The sequence below is a fragment of the Lonchura striata genome, chromosome 1 (assembly GCF_046129695.1).
Source record: "Lonchura striata isolate bLonStr1 chromosome 1, bLonStr1.mat, whole genome shotgun sequence".
Taxonomy (NCBI): domain Eukaryota; kingdom Metazoa; phylum Chordata; class Aves; order Passeriformes; family Estrildidae; genus Lonchura; species Lonchura striata.
The window spans coordinates 89,761,804-89,779,352 of NC_134603.1; the positions used below are offsets into that span (position 1 = coordinate 89,761,804).

A 17,549-nucleotide genomic window follows, 5' to 3' on the forward strand; every position below is an offset into this window, starting at 1 on the left:
GAGTGGGGTAAAGGGGTGACTGTGTGGCTCTGTGGTGGCTGGAGGCAGTGCCAGTGTCTGATTGTGCCCCCGTTCACAGGGACACGGAGCTGAGGCAGCGGCGGCAGCTGTACGAGGCCGGTCTCCACTCCTCGGCGCGCTACGGCAGCCACGACACCAGCAGCACCAGCGTGGATGGCAAGAAAAAGCCTCGAAAGTGGTTGCAGTTAGAAACGTCAGAGAGGAGGTGTCAGATCTGTCAGCACCTGTGCTACCTTTCCATGGTGGGTACAGTCCTTTGCCACTCCTGGGGTACTGTGCCCTTCCACTAGCATTCCAGGGATCTACAGGTATTTAAGAGACAGCAGGTGGCCATGGAGCCATGTCCTGCACTCCATGCAAGACACAGAGGTGGCGTGGCATTTACTGCCTTGGCCAGTGGTGACAGAAGACAACAGTGTTAGCTGGCTTCCCACCCTGCCAGAAGGGATGAACCAGTGCCTTCAGACACCTAAGAGATGTTTGCACTGTACTAGGAGGGCTAACAAAGACACCTGTGGGTTGCCAGCAGCAGTAAGTTGTGACAGAGCAGGTCTCAGGATGAGCTACAGCTCAGACACATGTCATGAGTCAGGCATGCAGCCACGGCCCATGCTGAGACTCTCCCTGCAAGCCGAGTTGCAGGGGAGATGTATCCCATCCATCAAACTGTTTGCCAGCCTGTCCAAAAACAGCCCATAAACCTTCTCTCTGTTAAGAGGGAAATGCCTGCTGGCTTTTGAAGGTGTGCTGACCACTGCAGTGACACTTCTAGGCTTAGAGCTGTATCCAGAACAGAACCTACAAACACAGCAATGTCATTAAAAATACCAGAAGCCCCTCCCACAACATTATATACCGTTTTAATCCCAGGAACAAGTATTCAGATGAACATAATGCAGTGCATGTGAGTCCATAGTTAGTCCTTTCAGTTTGGGAGTTCTTTTTCCTCTGGGATTTTCTTGGTTATAGATGCTAGATTTTTAATGGAAATGAAATATAACTGCATATAATCAGATGTAGCTGTTTCCCTCCCTAGGATAAAATATGTTTTTATACATGTCTTTAGACCGCTTTTCAAGTAGCATTAGTTTGAAGTAACTTTAAAATTAGTTTATTTAAAAAAAAAAACCAAAAACAAAATAGTAACCGGAACCTGTTAATTCTGGTCCATTTGCTCTGGAGTAAGTTTAATCATGGGAAGGATTCTTCCATATCACTCTTTAACAGTAGTCGTGGATAAAAATACCCAACTTGGTTGTTAAATTCCAAGCTGAGTGTGCAGGCCTGGCAGGCAGCCAGCTGAGCAAATGTCACCTCTGCTGAACAAGACAGTATTTGAGGAATCCTGTGGCTACGCTTATTACATCCTTGTTCAAGGTAGCATTTTAAGTAATAGGAAACTATTCCTTTCAGGAGATCTTTAGGACTGCATAGAAGATGCCAATAAATGCATTATCTGTTTGGATTTAGCCCTCATTATTATTGGTGGAGGTTTTTTTAAAATTATGTATTTATTAGCACTCTTTTAGAGTTTTTTTTCTTTCTACCTATTGCACATCCTGAATGATTGCACAATGTGCCTCACACCTTGTACTAAAATCCAGGTGTAATTCAGGCCATAATTGAGTATTGTGTGGAAAACACAGCTACAGTTTGGAGCTTAACTGCACTTCTTCCCCTCTCCCCCTCCTCTGCTCTTTCATGTAGGTTGTACAGGAGAATGAAAATGTTGTCTTCTGCTTGGAGTGTGCCCTGCGGCACGTGGAGAAGCAGAAGTCGTGCCGGGGGCTGAAGATGATGTACCGCTACGATGAGGTGAGCACGACACCGCACCAGGGCCGGGCTACCCAACACCTGGGAGGACACTGAACTCTGCCTTTGTCTCACTGAGGCCTCAGGAAAGTGTCTTAGGTTTGGGGGCTTGTCTTGGTTTTGTTTTTTGATGTGAGAAGAAGGTGCTTTATTATGATTTAAGTAAAAAAAACCCAAAAAAACAAAGGGAACATGATGACACAGATGAAACTTGAAGCACAAATTCCATAAATATGTGCCACAGAATTTAAGAAGCCACTTAATGCTTTGGGATGAAACATGAGGCTTTGCTATCTCTGTTTATGTTGTGGTAACTTCTGTACTTTGGAATACCTTCCCTCTGTTGGTAACTGGAAGTTCAGCAGACTTATTCCAGTCCAGCATGAGCATCCTTGCAGAGCATGTGCAGATGAGAGGTGCAGCAATGACTCCAAGCAAATGTGATGATGAATAACCCCTGAACTCAAGATGGGGACTTAGGACTGTGCCTGGGTTCTGGGCTGAGGCTCCATGTCTTTAGCTGTGAGGGGACTTGGCCCCAAAGGTAAAGAGCAGAGCAGTGGGAGAAATGACACGTTAGGTCTTGGAGAGCAGCACTGGGTATAAACAGCCTTTTAAGATGGGGCTTCCCAGCATTTCTGAGCACTCCATTGCACTCCTGTTTAAGTGACTCTGGAGGAAGAGCAGATACTAATTTGTGTTTTGTTTTTCCCACTTCCTGAACAGGAACAAATAATCAGTCTTGTCAATCAAATCTGTGGAAAAGTATCTGGTAAAAATGGCAGCATTGAGAACTGTATCAGCAAGCCTACACCAAAAAGAGGACCTCGTAAGAGAGCGACAGTGGACGTGCCATCATCTAGGCTTTCATCCTCCAGTTCATCCAAAAGTGCTTCAAGTTAATCCTGAAGATGCCAACACTCTCATTTTGTCAATTTATATATATTTTTTGTAATTATTATACCATAGTTTGGAGTACTTGCTGTAGAATACAAGCTGTCTTTGCACTAGCTCTAAAGAAGATTTTCTTCTGGTTTTAGAGAACTAATTTTGTTTTAGCATTAAACTGTTGAAATTTTTTTTTTTTGTACTTAGACTAGATAGATACAGCAGTCTGATTTTTTTAAACTGCCGTATGTTCACTGTTTTAAAACTGGCAAGGGGCTGATAAAATATTAATTTGTATTGTCCCTATGGCTGAAAAAATAAAAAGCCTTTTTGGTAACTGTGAAGAAAGGCTTTTAACCCAGTTTTTGAATAGGTTAAAGTTTGATGTGTTTTATAATTTGTTCTCCGGTCATGTGAGCAGATTTTTCTAGAGAGAAAAGGGATAGGAGACAAAAACTTGAAAGAAATTGCTTTACTTTGGCTGTCTTTTATTCTGTCACAGCAAGATGAGTTTTGTAATTTTTTAAATTGGAGAATACACACTTTCTTTGGGAGGTTATGGCAGCTGAAGATGGACTTTGTTTCCTAACTGTAGGCAAAAGGAGGAGATTTGGAGTATGTTCTCTTTTACCAGCACATCACTATGCATCTGTTTTGAGGGGAAAAAATAATAAAAAAAAAAAAATTTAAAAATGAAAAAAAAATTAAAAAAAGGAGGAAAAAAGACTGCCTGCCTTGAGGAGTTATGTGAGGGAAAACTGTGCCTGATTTCATTAGGAAATCCATTCTGTTATTTTTTGGTGCTGTTGGCTACTTTATCAAAAACCCTTCAATAGCATCCTTAAAAAAAAAAAAGGAGATAAAAAAAAGAAAAAAGTGATTGAAGCCATAAGTGCTTCTTTTGTCATAGACGTGCAATCTTTCTAACATTCCATTTCCATTCCACTGCTGTTTTTCACACCTTTACACAGTCAAGCATTAATTTTGTTTTGAATTTTTTTCATTATATGATCACATTTAGAGCCACTAGCAAGTCTGCATATTTCTTTTGAATGTGAAAATGCATTTGCTTTCATCTTGTCTATTTTTTCTCTTCATGTTGTAACAAAAAAAATCACACCTTTTGTACATATGCCTGTAAATTTTTTTAAATACTTGAGCCTTTTCTTGGGGTGGGGGGAGGGATGGCAGAGAGACAAGATGAAGAAAAGCCTTACGTTTCACTTTCTTCATCGGTTGGATTGGATGCTTACAGGGTTTTTCTTGTAACATTTATAAGTGCTGCTTACATCACTGAACAACAACAAAAAATAATAATGGAGTAGCTGTTGCCCTTTTCTGGTTGTGTGTACAGTATGTGTGGAATAAAAAAGGGAAAATGTTTTCACAAACTGTTTTGTTTCGTAATTGAATTCAACAATACCGTAGCTACCCATATTGCACTGAGCTTGCCAGTGGTGACTGTCAGGAAAGTCCTATAATACAATTTGTTGATTGTTGTTGCAGAAGACTGAACTGTTTTGGAATATTTAACAATAACATAAACAGAGTCAAGTGTTTTCAAATGTGGTTGTCTGGTTTTTATGGCCTTGCTGTGTACTTTTCCCTCTTGACAGTAAACTTCTGACTATGGCTTACAGTTTGACATTTAATTTATTAGCGCTGCTCTGCTCTCTTTCCTTGTTAGGAAAGACTTCATGTTGTTTATTGCCAGTTTTTTGTTTACTTTCCAGGTTTGTACTACGAGGTTTAATAAAAAAAACAAAACTTTTTTGGACATTTTGTCTGTCTTCTGGAAAGCGAGAGAGTAAAGGGAGGAAATTTAAAAGATAAATTTCTTTCAAAAGCTGCCTTGTTGAATAGTAAATCTCTAATTGTAGGTAGGAAGCTTCCAGCCTTCCTTTCCCAGACAGGGATCAGGAAACACTTTGTCAGCTAACAGGAGAATCCTTAAGGAAATTGGCTACTGCCCATCTGGCAAGCAGCAAGGAGACAGCCCCCTTCCCAGCATTGGCTTTGTCAGGGTAGGTCTTTGGAAGGGATCTACATCACAGCTCATCCTTTTACTTACACTGTTTCTGATTACATTCCTTCCCTCCGTGCAGAAGAGCAGGAGCCAGGAGCCTTCTCAAAGGAGAGCAGATCCCTGAAAATAGAGCATGAGACTTGACAAGCAAGAGGCATTAGACATGGTCAGACCTCGAGTTCAGAGAGAAAAACAACTGCAGAAAAAACGGGAATGAGATGATGGCTATAGGTCCTGAGGTTTCTAGAATACATGCACTTAGATGTTACCATGGAAAAGCACATTACATTGGTGCTCCTCATCATTTTTTTTCCTGGGTTAGGCTCCTCTATTCACTTGTCATCAATAAAATACCTAGGTAGTCAAGTAAAAGACATGGTTGGGATAGAAATTCTTTATTTTATCTTGAAAGAGGAGTAAGTACACAATGCTAAGATACCTGCTCCACAAGGAGTGCAATATTTCCATATGCATCTCTCCTCCTTCTTGGTTTCTTATTTTTTCCGTAACACCTATAACTAAGTTGGTCCTGAATAAGAAGTGTGAGAACAGTAGACACTGCTGCGTTAGTAGACAAAGGCAGGAGGCAGACAGTAGGTAGTAAAGAGTAGAAAATAACTTTTCATTTTGGTTTGAATCCTAAATCTTCAGTTGCAGCAGCTGAAAACATGCAAGGAACAATTTGGGTTCAGTATTACACGTCAACTCTTAAGTACTTCCAATCAGCCATATAAAGGTTAGTGGTCAAAGTAACTTCTACCTTTCCCCTTAAATTCTCTTATACATAGTATATACAACAGTTTTACTGCTCCCCTGAGCCCCAAGACTACTGTTAAAGTGTGTGTGCTTTAGGCATAATTTTTTCTTTAAAAACTAACCTCCACATGACTGGCAATTTTGTAAAAAGGCAGTATTACTAAGTAAAAAGATCTGGCTGTTACACTTGGTTAGCAAATTGTTACACAGGCAAGCTCTTCATTCACTTGTTCATTCATTCAGAAGTCATTCTTAAAGGATATGGTTTTAAGATTCAAATAGTTTGAGAGTCACTTTCATCACTGCCATCTGAAGCACCCTTTCTCTCAGTTACAGCAGCAAGGGCAGTGTCCACTTGAACCTCCTCTTCATCCGACTGAACAACAGGGGACTCTCCTTCACTCGCATCCTGGCTGGCGGAGTCGGTGCAGGTTGAGGACAGGGAACAGAGTTTCTGCCGTAACTCCGACTGGCTTGGCACCTGGAGACTGATCTCGTTCACGTAGGTGTTGGAGTCGGGCCCTGAAAGTTGGGAAAACAGCAACAGCAACAACAGTCAAACTGTGGCTCAGCAAGGGGATTGAGAAGTCAGTGCATTAACATCAGCTTGGCGCTGGTTAAGGAGCCACTTTCAGGCTGTTTTCCTTCTTTCGCAAGATACCAAGAGGAAAACCTCTCAATAAACTCAGTGAAATAAAACTACACAGATTGGAAATACGAAACCAAACAAATAACTAGGAAGCAGGCAATAACAATCATCACCCATTTTGACTAAAAATGAAGATGTAAAGGCAAACCAAATTTAATTCAGCATGAAAACAATACTTTGGTAGAGCTGTGCCACAGCTCAAGTGCACAGGAGTGGGATTTTGAGACTCTGCTTCTTCCATATCCTATGTAGAAAAGACTTTTAAGCAAGTTGAGCATAACAGTGTTTGCTTGCAGTTCGAAAGCTCAGGTTTCACAATTAGATCCTCTTCCCTGGGCAGTTCCTGATAGGAAAATGTTAAAATAATGAAATACCTAAATATTTTCTGTGTCATCTGCCAAAGAAAGCCCTTTATTCCTTATCTCCTATATATGGACAAAAAGCGTTCTCCATAGTCAGAGCAGCCAGCTTCAGCTGATGAGTAACTTTAGTGAGAAAATTCTCTTAAAAATTTTATTAAGAAGTTTTTCAGAAGGGTCAGATGGATGTAAGCTACACCTTATCTCTGCTCAGACTGTTTGCAGAGCAGTTCAAACTACACTGTCTATGCCTGCCCCTCAAGTATCTGAGTTACATTTTAACACTAGAAATTTCAGAGAACCTGCCTTGTGATGTGCACCAGCATGCATTAGATCAATTTAGACAACACACAGAGGAGGAGTTTTCAGGAATGATAGCACTAACTCAATTTTGCAGTTTAACTTACTGCCATGAAATGTTGTGAAGCCAATGTCCAAAAGCTGACAATGCTTATAGCAAGGCAAATTTGAAAACATTTCAATGTCTTGAGCTGATTCTCATTTTTACAAGCTATTAAAATAACTTACCTTTTTTTTGTGGCGTTCAGCCCAGTTGTCAAACAAACCTTGCCCTGCCAACCTAGTTCTTCACTGACAGCAAAATAAAGGGTTACCTTTAAGCCAATCTAATTTTTCTGCTTTGATACTGGGGTGCCAAGTTCTTAAGACAAGCACAAAAAGCCCTTAATCAGAGGGAATTAAAATATCTGGAACCACAAAAGCAAGACTCATGAGACTTAACACTGCAGTAACGTTGCAGTGCTGGAACATTATTACAGCACATGTACAGTATATTGCAGTGTATGTCCACATTTAGATGCTGTATATATATGCTGTAATATTTAGATTACAGCATAAAATAATGTTGGTTTTTTTTTTCAAAAGCTAATGCATTTATCTACTTAGTTTAAAAACTAGTTTCTGCCCTTCCTTAGATAATCCAAATGAGACTGCTGTTAAGACACAAAGCTTGGTCCAACAAGCATCTGCCAAACAGCCAGCAAAGGGAAAACAGTCCTAGATTCTGCAATTACTGGCAAGCTCAAATGATGATCAGCTTACGTAATGCATGAAGTGGATGCCTATCCAAAACCACCTATCTCAATTAAGGTTTTGCAATGAAACACAAAACCCTAAACCTTTAGTAGTCAAGTGTGCCTTGACCATTTATGTTCACAGCAGCTGTTAATCACCTTTACAAAGGGAATACTGTTAGTACTTCCATAAAAATATTTCAATCTATATTTTCAGAAGAAATGAAAAGGACCTCTAAAGGAGCTTCATCATCTCCCACAAGAAAAATCATTTCGGCTCTTTTGAGGAAAGGCCTTTTAGCACTTAAGTTTTTAACTAAGAAAACGCTTCCATGGTAGGTAAAAGATCTGGTATTGTGACACTAATTCCCAGTGTATATGTAAACTGCTGGATTGAACTTTGTCTCTCAGTATCTCTCACTGAAGATCTTGCATTACACAACTGGTCCAAATTTGACCAGCAACATTCTGGACAAGCTTTAAGAAATCAATATTAACAATAAAAACCTAATACTGCAAGCTTTCTGTTTATGTTTGTCTAAACGTCCTCTATTAACTGTGTATTGGAAAAAATGCCCCTCAAGCCAGTATGTAACACACCACCTACCCTACACACCACCACCAGACTGTGATGAATACAACAGGGAGCTGCAGTACGACAGATGAGATTGTCTAGAAATATCACATAGTTTTGCAGCAACTCCCTTGTACAGCAACTAAATGTTAATGTTTCGAGAAGCACTAATGAAGAACAGTCAAAGTGCATCAAGTGTGATGTTTTATGAGATAACATCGCCCATTACAGATGAGAGCAGTTCTGGTGGTTTATCACTGTGTCTAAGCAGGCTGTCACTACAAGTACCATACCCAGCATGGGAGAGAGCACATTATTGTCTTCGCTTCCTGAGTTTAAAAAGACATCAAGTGCTTCCTGGTCAGACATGTCCATTAGGTCCATCTGCTCCAGCATGTCCACGTTCACCTCCATGGAAGACATACTTCCAATCGGTTCTGCAGGAGAAACAGCACAATGAGCGAACAGACCATCAGCTACACGAGGTTCTTGCCTACCAAGGCTCCAGAGGCTGCTCTAATTGTCTGCAGCAGCAATAATTACACTCTAGGAATGGAAAGGAGCCCACCCACAGGAGCTGCTCAGCAGCAACCTCAGCCCAAATCCAAGAGCACTCTGTGCAATCTTTGTTGTGAAAGTAACATCCATTACTGCTTTTGTAAACCAAAACATTTTTAGCAGCAGTATTTATAGCAATAACTTTCTCAGAAATAAGCTGAGATGGGACTCAGGTGCAAGGATTGAAACTTTCCATTTCGGAACACTCCTTTCAAATTTCTCAACCAGAAGTCTTTTTAGAGAAAAACAAACATATTTAAGCACACAGCCACTAAATGTCAATATATAAGGGACACAGAAATTCAGAAACTAGGATTAATGTTAACAGAGAGCAGCTGTTCTTCTCTCAGTTAATCTAAGAAATTACAGCAGTCTCTAAAACCCAGGCTCATGCCCAGTATCTTCTCTCAGCATGGGTAATTCACATTACTAATTACTCAAGCATATTACTTATTACTGTTGATACAGTACTGACAATTTGCATGGGAAGCAATTACTTAGATTAGCATATTCTTCTTTGAACAGCAAAACATATGAACAGGAAACAAGTAAGTTCAGGGTCACTCAGATTTAAATCCAGCTGCTGCATAATATCAAATTATTACAATGAACAGTTTACTTGTTTATCTAAACATAACAATTACATTATTGAAAGCCTTAATAGGTGAACTGAGATGAAATTCTGGAATTTGACCGGGGGAATTTTTTTCAAATATGCTACAGATCCAAAACTTTAATTAAACAGTTTCTTTGATACACTTGGGCTCCACAACATCCTAAAAAAATGAAGTTCCAAATGTTAGGCAGCATAACACACTAAAAGAGCTGTGTGTCCAGTACCAGCCCAGGACAATGTCCACTTTTAGTCTAAAAGACAACATATTACAGAAAGCAGGGGACTCAAACACAGTTCCTTCCTTGACCAAATTTACATATCCCACCTCTCCTTAGCCACCTATGCAGAGCAACTTGTAGATGAGTATTTATAGCTCTCATGCAGAGAAATGGAAACCCTGGATTGTATTCCCCACTCTGACATTACAAATTATAGCAGAATTGCACTTGGAGCAAGGACAGAATATCTACACTTTTTCCTGCCACATGAATGCTTAATTTCTCACTGGCTACCTTACCAGTCCAACAATCCCTGCATTTTGGCCTAACAGATGGAAATCTTCCACACAGAATTCCCTGTCATCTCTGACATTCTTGTGCTTTAACCAGTCCAGAGATGCCAGACTTGTGCCATTTCTTAATCAGGAGAACACTTAATGTGACCTCCTCTGTCCCAGTCACACCCAGTGGACATAGCTGCCACCTGGGAACTACTCAGAAATGCTACTGAACTTTTCTCTGCACTTCACAAAATATTCTGAGGCATCTCCCTGGCAATCCCAGGTTTTGGAACTCCAGTGGACAAAGCAGCTGCCTCCATCCATATTTTTACATATATGCACTCTTCAGCTGCAGAGAAAAATGTTGTTCCACATGTAGTTCAGTGCTCTGCGTTTTCTCAGACAAGAAGCAGAGCCTGACTAATCTTCTAAGGTATCCAGTACCCCTGGGACACAAAGTTTGTTTGAAAGGCTTATCTGAAGTTCCAGTTCTACTGGGGAAGAATCTGGACATTTTTGCTGTGCTTCCTCTGTAAGCACTGCTGGCTCTGCCCGCTCAACAATGCTCTCCCAGCTGGGAGTTTGTGCAAAAGGTATTTTACAACTTGCCTCTCCTCTCTGCTATCTGCAAGTAGCCCGTGGAAAGGTATTGCTCCATGTCCTGCTGGAAGGCTTCTTCGAAGAACTTCTGGCGCTCCTTTAGCTTCATCTGCTGCGTGTGCTCCATGTCCAAAACCTTCTGTGCATGTTCAGCATCAAGTTCAGCTGAGCATAAAACAAACAGACAAATCAAATATTGAAGGTGTATCCCCCCCACCTCAGAATTTAAAACCTACAGAACCAATTCAGTAAATTCTGACAGACTGTTACTTAAATAACAGAAGCTCCCTGTGCTTTGCAACTGCATTTTAAACCAGGATGGGAATACTGTATTAGATAGCATAACCTTCACATTAAAGTGATGTTGGAACCTTTTTATCTTGAGGCAAGATGCACATTTCCTGAGCTGTATAAACAGGAACACCTGAGAACACTGTCCATCAGCAACTGGGATTTCAGAATTCTGCCAAAAACACCTGAGGTAATGATGCTTCTGCAGTCATATGCACCTAATGCACACAAAAACAACACTTTTCATTTGAATAGTGCTGCACATGTCCACCACAATGCAGGTGGCAAGATACATATATATACATACATATAAATACACATACATAACATATGTGTGTGTGCATGTGTGCCTGACATTCTGGCTTTGTCAGCCTCCAGACAGAATGGAAAAATTCCTTGAAGAATCCTACATGTACGTGCAGCAAAGGAAATATTAGACAGAATTAGGAAATGTTGGACAGAATATCATTAGAGGAACTCCTTCCCCTCTGTTTTACTCTACACTGGACAGAAGGGAAAAGAATTGTGTTGTTTATTGCAGAATAACATCTTCTACGATAAAAATACGTAGTTGCTATTGAAGCACTGACTGCAGCCAGACTGTTAGAACATGCTTCAAAACAATTGTTTTTTAGTAGGAATATATAACCTGGAACCCTTTTCCCAGAGTTCTCTGTTCACTTTTCTGGTGTCATGAGTGCTCTGCTTACAACAAAAAAGGAATTTTCCAGCTGAGCTACTGATGGAAGGGACAGGGGTTGCAAGAAGAGATACTGGTCTGTTCTGTCCTGCCCATTAGCGAAAGCTCCAACAAATACTGCTGGGTGAAAAATGTCCAAGTTTTCACATGCCAGACAGACACAGCTGGAATATGGCATCCACATGGATAAATGCTGAGGGAGCATAAGGTTTTCTAGGACAAGCATTGTGTCAGCCTTCCAGGAAAAACGTTATGTTTAGTGATATTCTACAACACGGACATTCATTAAAAGCATTTACTATTATGGAGATTATTGCCCAAATGCAGAACATGTTTTATTAAACCAGGCAAAACATCAGAGAGCAGTTAATTTACGCTGTTGTCTGCATCAAGGTCACAGACCATACACAGAAGCAACTGAACTGTGGCTGATGCCAAAAGAAGCCAGGAAACTGGACTGACACACCAAATAGTCATTAAAGTATCAGTAAATAAGCAGCAATCTCTTTTTTAAAGGAGATTTCAGAAGTAAAACATCAGTGTATAAAAGGAATGCATCTTCCCTGAAGGCAGCATGTCTTTATTATCAATTACACTGTGGTGTACGATGACTCCATGTCCCCTGGAGCAAATCCTTTACTGCAGTCCTGGATGATGAGCAATTATTAATAAGATGGTCTATGATGCAGAAATGCTATTCAATTGTAATAATAAAAGCCAGCAGCTCTCACTGACAATAAGAATTTTCTGTCTCTCTCATAATATATTCTGACAGTTTTGCACTCTAGATTGGTAATTTGGGTTATTTTTAGCCCCAAAACATCGATGGCATCCAAGTAGCATGAGACTGATACAATCTCTTTCTTGACATTTAGCTCTTTGTTTTTAACTTTAGACTAAAACATCCTGTAAACTGTTGAAATTGTCACTGGCCAGAGCTGAATGCCAACAGCTGCCTGCTGTGCTGGCAGGTTCCACAGCAAACTGTAACTACATGAGCTGAAGAGCTGTCACAGACTTGTTCTCCAAAGTCAGATAGAGAGTTAACATCTAGAACCTTGCTGCACGATTTCACGCCCTGCCAGGTGTAGTAAGAAGTGCTTGGCTAAGCAAAACCAAACTGCTGCATTTCAGTTTTCTGTTTGTTGTCAGAAATGCTAAGGATGGGAGGTGAAGCCAACCATCAAACATGAAACCGAAGAAAACAGGTGTACTGTTTCTTTCACAGAGATACTCAGAATTACATTTTCCCTAAGCCAAGTGTAGTTTATAAAACTGAATAGACACAGAACCAAAGGAGTTCCAAGAAAGACAAGAGTATCATCCATATGCCATCATACACTGCTCATACAAATTCCTCCCAGGAGGCAAACTGAGACTTGGCACACTTAAAATAGTATTGTATTTTTCCTTTCACCCTAAAACTGTACTTTTCAATTAGCAATGGCACCTATTTCTCTATCACACTGTGCACAGAAAAGAAAAAAAGACTACACAGAAAATGCTAATTCAAAATTAGATGCAGGCATACAGGAATAGCCACAATAACCCAAATAAAAGATGACTAATTCCCCACCAGCTATGACTTTTAAGAGAGCAGACACTAAAAGTAGGCATTTTTTTTTCTGAAAAAGTGAACACTTGAGTGCTGAGCCTTCTGCACCACACCCAGAACAGCCCCACGGCTCATCCTGCTCACCTCAGGGTACAACCCACAGCCTGACACCCTGCCCCATATCTTCAGTGTTTGAACCAGACACCAGGAGAATCCAAACTCCAAAGGAACAAATGACAATAGCTTGTAACCAGTGTACAAGTGTAACAAGTGTACAGGACACCATTGCCTGGTATCACTCCTAGGCCTGGCTGCCACTTCCTACAAATACAAATTCTGGCACAGTACAGTTGCAAGTTTTCATGCAACCAACAAAGTGACCATTTAATGCTTTAATCTAAAACATTTTCCAGCTATGCACAACCGATTTCCCAAATAAGTTGGAAGACTGACAAAAAAATTAAAATTAAAAAAAAAAAAAAAAAAGCCAGCAACAGAAAACACTGGCTGTTTACATGGCTAGCACATTCCTTAGTCCCAACATGAAAGATGTCAAGTTATCCAAATGGATGGCTTTCTGGTGCTTTCATACACAACCAATCTACTTCCCTTCAATTAATTTATTATGTAACTTCACATCTCATGTGATGTAGAACTCATAAATGCATCTGGTCCACAGAGAGAAAGACACAGAGAACACAAAAAAATGCCCCTTTTCCCTCCCTCTACAGTTCATTTGCTTTTTGTAGACTCATCCAACCAGACCATTAAAATGCGTACACGTATTCTTTATGTTTTTGGTTTTTTTTGCTTTTGCTACATATATCAAACCTTCAAGCAGTCCTTCCCTGAACCCACTGCTGGTTTTTGATGTTCCTCCTGTGCTGGGAGAGCTTGAAACTGGACACAGCATGAAGACATGCTGTGTAGAGGATAATCCCTTTCCCTGAACTCCTGGCCACATTCCCACTCACATGGCCCAGGGTGCTGTGGCCTTCCCTGCTGCCTGATGTGCTGCAGGCTGGCACCTCTGGCATGCTGCCCATGGGACCCCCAGGCTTTTCCACAGAGCCAGGGTCATCTCCCTCAGTGCCAGAACCCTCCATCTCCTCCTCTGGGATAGAGCTCTGGCTTTGCTCCCATCCCCCAGGTAGGGATGACCCACAAAGCACCACCCTCCCACCCAGCCGGTCATTTGCCCACCCTGCTGAGCATCCATCCAGACTGGAACATCATCACTCCGCTGCGGGAGCACCGTGTGAGACCGTCAAAACCTATCACTGGGCTGGCTGCTCACTGAATGACCAAAATCCTTCAAAAATCAGAACAATAAAATCATACAAACAGACAATGAAAGGCAGACAGCCAAGCAGCTTTCTGAGTGCCTTATGACTTAGCAACTTATACTGCAAACTGCCTCGTTACAGACCTTTTCAACTAAAAATATCAAAGGAAGACAAGACACCAGGGAGTGCTTCAAAGGATGCAGTTTCCCTGAAAAATGTTTAAATTATTCTTGACAGAATTTAGAATACATGTTGATGCTAAAAGGGAGGATGTGCAGGGCACTCTTGCACTGTAGTTTGCTGACAGGTGGGGAGAGTGTGTTGGCAAAACCTGGGGGGAAAAAAAGTAGAATAAGTGATCTAGGAGCACACAGTCTTTCTTCCACAGAAGAGTGAAAGGAAAACAAGTGAAAACTATCAGTCCTAGATGTTTTTAAACTCTTATTTAACAGTCTCTTTACAAAACAATTTGTTTTTACTAACGACATATTAAAGTAATTACAATAAAAAATTAAGTCCTGATTCACTAGAATGTGAAGTCAGTATTTCACTCAATGATAGAAAGATCATGTGTTTGAAAAAAATCCCACTGTTCCAAATGAGATTTACTGTCTGCCAACTCTCAAAAGCCTGCACTTTCATGAATAAATGTTTTATTAAAAGTAAGATTATATAAAAAATTAGTCATTAAAAATGACTGTATGTACTTCTTGGTAATACCTAACTAGGGTTTTTATAGATTGCATCAGAATTTGAAAACTCCAAGTAGCCCACAAACCATCTAGTCAAGAAGAAAAGCAGAGGTTTTACCAGCGCAGAAAGATAATTTTTAACATTTCTCAGAAAGCAGTTTCAACAAGTTGGCTTACCTTAAAAATTCTCTTTGAACAAAAAAAAAAAGCTTACTTGAAATCCTTGGAATATAAAGGATAAGCTTAAATAAATATCAGAACAACCAACAGACAATAGGTGTCTGTGTGCAACAGGATTCCAGTTACTAATGCAGCACCTGGAGGAAGAGGCAGCTTTCAACCAATGTGACAGGAAACAGCTTGGGAAAAGGTTTCCACAGAACTCCAAACTTTATCTGGCTACCAGGAAATCATCACAGTTAAGAGACACTAAAAATACACTCCACCAAAGAGCAAATGCACAAACTGAGTCCTAAAAATGTAAATACACCTAGGATAAAAAAAAAAAATAAATTTGCATTTGTGATTAAAAATACACCAGGCTGAGGGGACTGCCCTGCAAGGCAGCCCACAGCATCACAATGGAGTCTTATTTTAGAACTAGATCTGCTGCGGTTCAGAAATTTTTGCCCAGTTCATTTGTCACTAAAAATATCCCTAAACTTGTTTGCCTATTTCTCAAGTTTTTAAAAAAATTAGAAGCAGACAAATTTTTATGCCTGCAAATGTGGTTTTAACTATAGCCAAAATCACCACAGATATACTGTTCTATGGCAGATTAAGGGTGGGGTTTTTCCACACTTGCTTCATGTCATGCAAAGCATGGAAATGTTACAGCAAAAGCTTTGGAGGGGGATTCTCTCCTTCAGGCACACGCCTGACTCCTCCTGGGTTAACAAATCTGCAATCCACCATCTCCCACTTTTCTTGTACAATGTCCTTTATGATCATTGGTGTTCAATGACAACATGTGTCTTTGTAGAAGACAGAATCTAGCAAGGGGACTTCAGTGGAATATGAGCACCACGAGCTTACACCAGGACAGGCTCTGTCAGCAACAGGGTCTTCTACCTCCCTGATTTATCCTTTATTCAGATAAGTGAAAGAGAATAAAAAGTGACTTGCAAGGGAAGGAGGGAAGGATAACATTAAGCTGAACCTTAGTGCAGAAAGTAACAAAAAAAATAGGAAAAAAAAGCAAGCATCTGAGTTCACACCCTTGTCTCCTGCCTCCCTATAAACCCACCATCTAAAATATGTAAGAACAATAATTCAGTTAGTGAGCTGCAAAGTATGCATTTCCACTATAAATAAAACTTACAATGTCATATGTACCTTCAGTACATTTATTTGTGAAGATGATCTTGCTTTAAAATTTAGCCACACACTGTTGAAAAATCCCACTATTACAGAAATTGTACCTGAAAACAGCTCAAATGATTCAGCACAATTCTACTGTCATGAAATGCAGTATTTAATGCATATGCTCTCCAATTACTGCTTTTCCAGCCTTACCTCAAAAATACTAATTTTCAAATGGAAAAATTAATCGATTGCAAATCTAAACCCGAAGTACTTAAAATGCAAACCACAGCACTGCAGCATTCTATTCATGTTTCCAAATGTCCATGCATCTGTCCCAAATAAGACTAATAACATCACATCATCCGAGTACAAATTGATCTATTGAACAATTTAATGACTATTTTCCATTCCAAAAAGATAACCACTCTTGCTTTGGAATTAGAAGACTTTCAAAGACAGTCAAGTAGCTTCTGCTGCTACAAGAATAATGCCAATCTTAACCTTTGCACAGCTGTGAGCTATTTGCCTTCCAGATCAAATTATGTGCATGTGCAGACACGTAAATTAAAGATGAGATACTGTTCTGCTGTCACAACACATTGTGCACAGGTTGAAAACACAGGTTCCACGACATGGCAAATCAGTTGGCAGGTATCAGTTTTCACTTGTCCCTAAGAATAACACCCAGCTCCAAACTCCTGCTGCAGTGGAACTACTCTTCACCTAAACTCTACTCATTTCAGAGACTCAGAACAACACCACTGAGTGCTGAACTAAATCTTGCCTCAAAAAGTGAAGGCGAAACAATGTCTGCCTTCTTTCCCAATAACTAAAACAAAATAAGAATTTCACTCCATAAACTGCTTTCAAAATAACCAGTTTTCTCACTGAACATGTAATTTCTACCTCTCTCTTCAGAGGGAGGGGCAGATCCTGTCAAACAGTCCTAAAGGCCTTCAGAGACAAAAGGAATGAGCTGTAGATTTATAGTCTCAATACAATTCAGTCTAACCTCCCTTTACATTGGCAGTGTAATATTTTAGACCTGAGGAGGGATTTTGGTTTTTTGGAAGACATATTTTAGTACAAGTTTTAGGTTTACATGACCAATAAATCCGAAGGGGGGAAGAATGCGATTGTTTTGTATACTACCTTATACAAAACAATCATATAACTAATTAAAAGAACATTTGATTTTTTCACATGCTTGGTAAAGCATTCTATATTTATTATGTAGATATTTGGTAACAGATCATAAAAACATATCACAGAATCATAGAATGAATTCTAGATAAAATGATTGAGTGGAAGGGACCTCAGACATCATC

The 17,549-nt window shown here is 40.1% G+C and overlaps 2 protein-coding genes across 5 annotated transcripts in view; one reads left to right on the top strand and one right to left on the bottom strand.

Moving 5' to 3' along the window:
- The window catches only part of JARID2 (jumonji and AT-rich interaction domain containing 2), a 210,144-nt gene extending 205,644 nt beyond the window's left edge, over positions 1-4,500 (top strand). For both annotated transcript variants that reach the window (XM_021553230.3, XM_021553241.2), the window contains exons 16-18: positions 80-263; positions 1,729-1,836; positions 2,560-4,500. In XM_021553230.3, coding sequence (XP_021408905.2) covers positions 80-263; positions 1,729-1,836; positions 2,560-2,736 — 469 coding nt within the window. In that variant the 3' untranslated portion in view covers positions 2,737-4,500. The remainder of the gene's footprint in view (positions 1-79; positions 264-1,728; positions 1,837-2,559) is intronic.
- A 626-nt stretch (positions 4,501-5,126) lies between these two features.
- DTNBP1 (dystrobrevin binding protein 1) overlaps positions 5,127-17,549 on the bottom strand; it is a 62,312-nt gene continuing 49,889 nt past the window's right edge. For all 3 annotated transcript variants that reach the window (XM_021553254.2, XM_031503954.2, XM_021553264.3), the window contains exons 8-10: positions 10,402-10,557; positions 8,413-8,556; positions 5,127-6,025 (exon numbers count right to left, since the gene is read on the bottom strand). In XM_021553254.2, the coding sequence (XP_021408929.1) occupies positions 5,778-6,025; positions 8,413-8,556; positions 10,402-10,557 (548 nt within the window). In that variant the 3' untranslated portion in view covers positions 5,127-5,777. The remainder of the gene's footprint in view (positions 6,026-8,412; positions 8,557-10,401; positions 10,558-17,549) is intronic.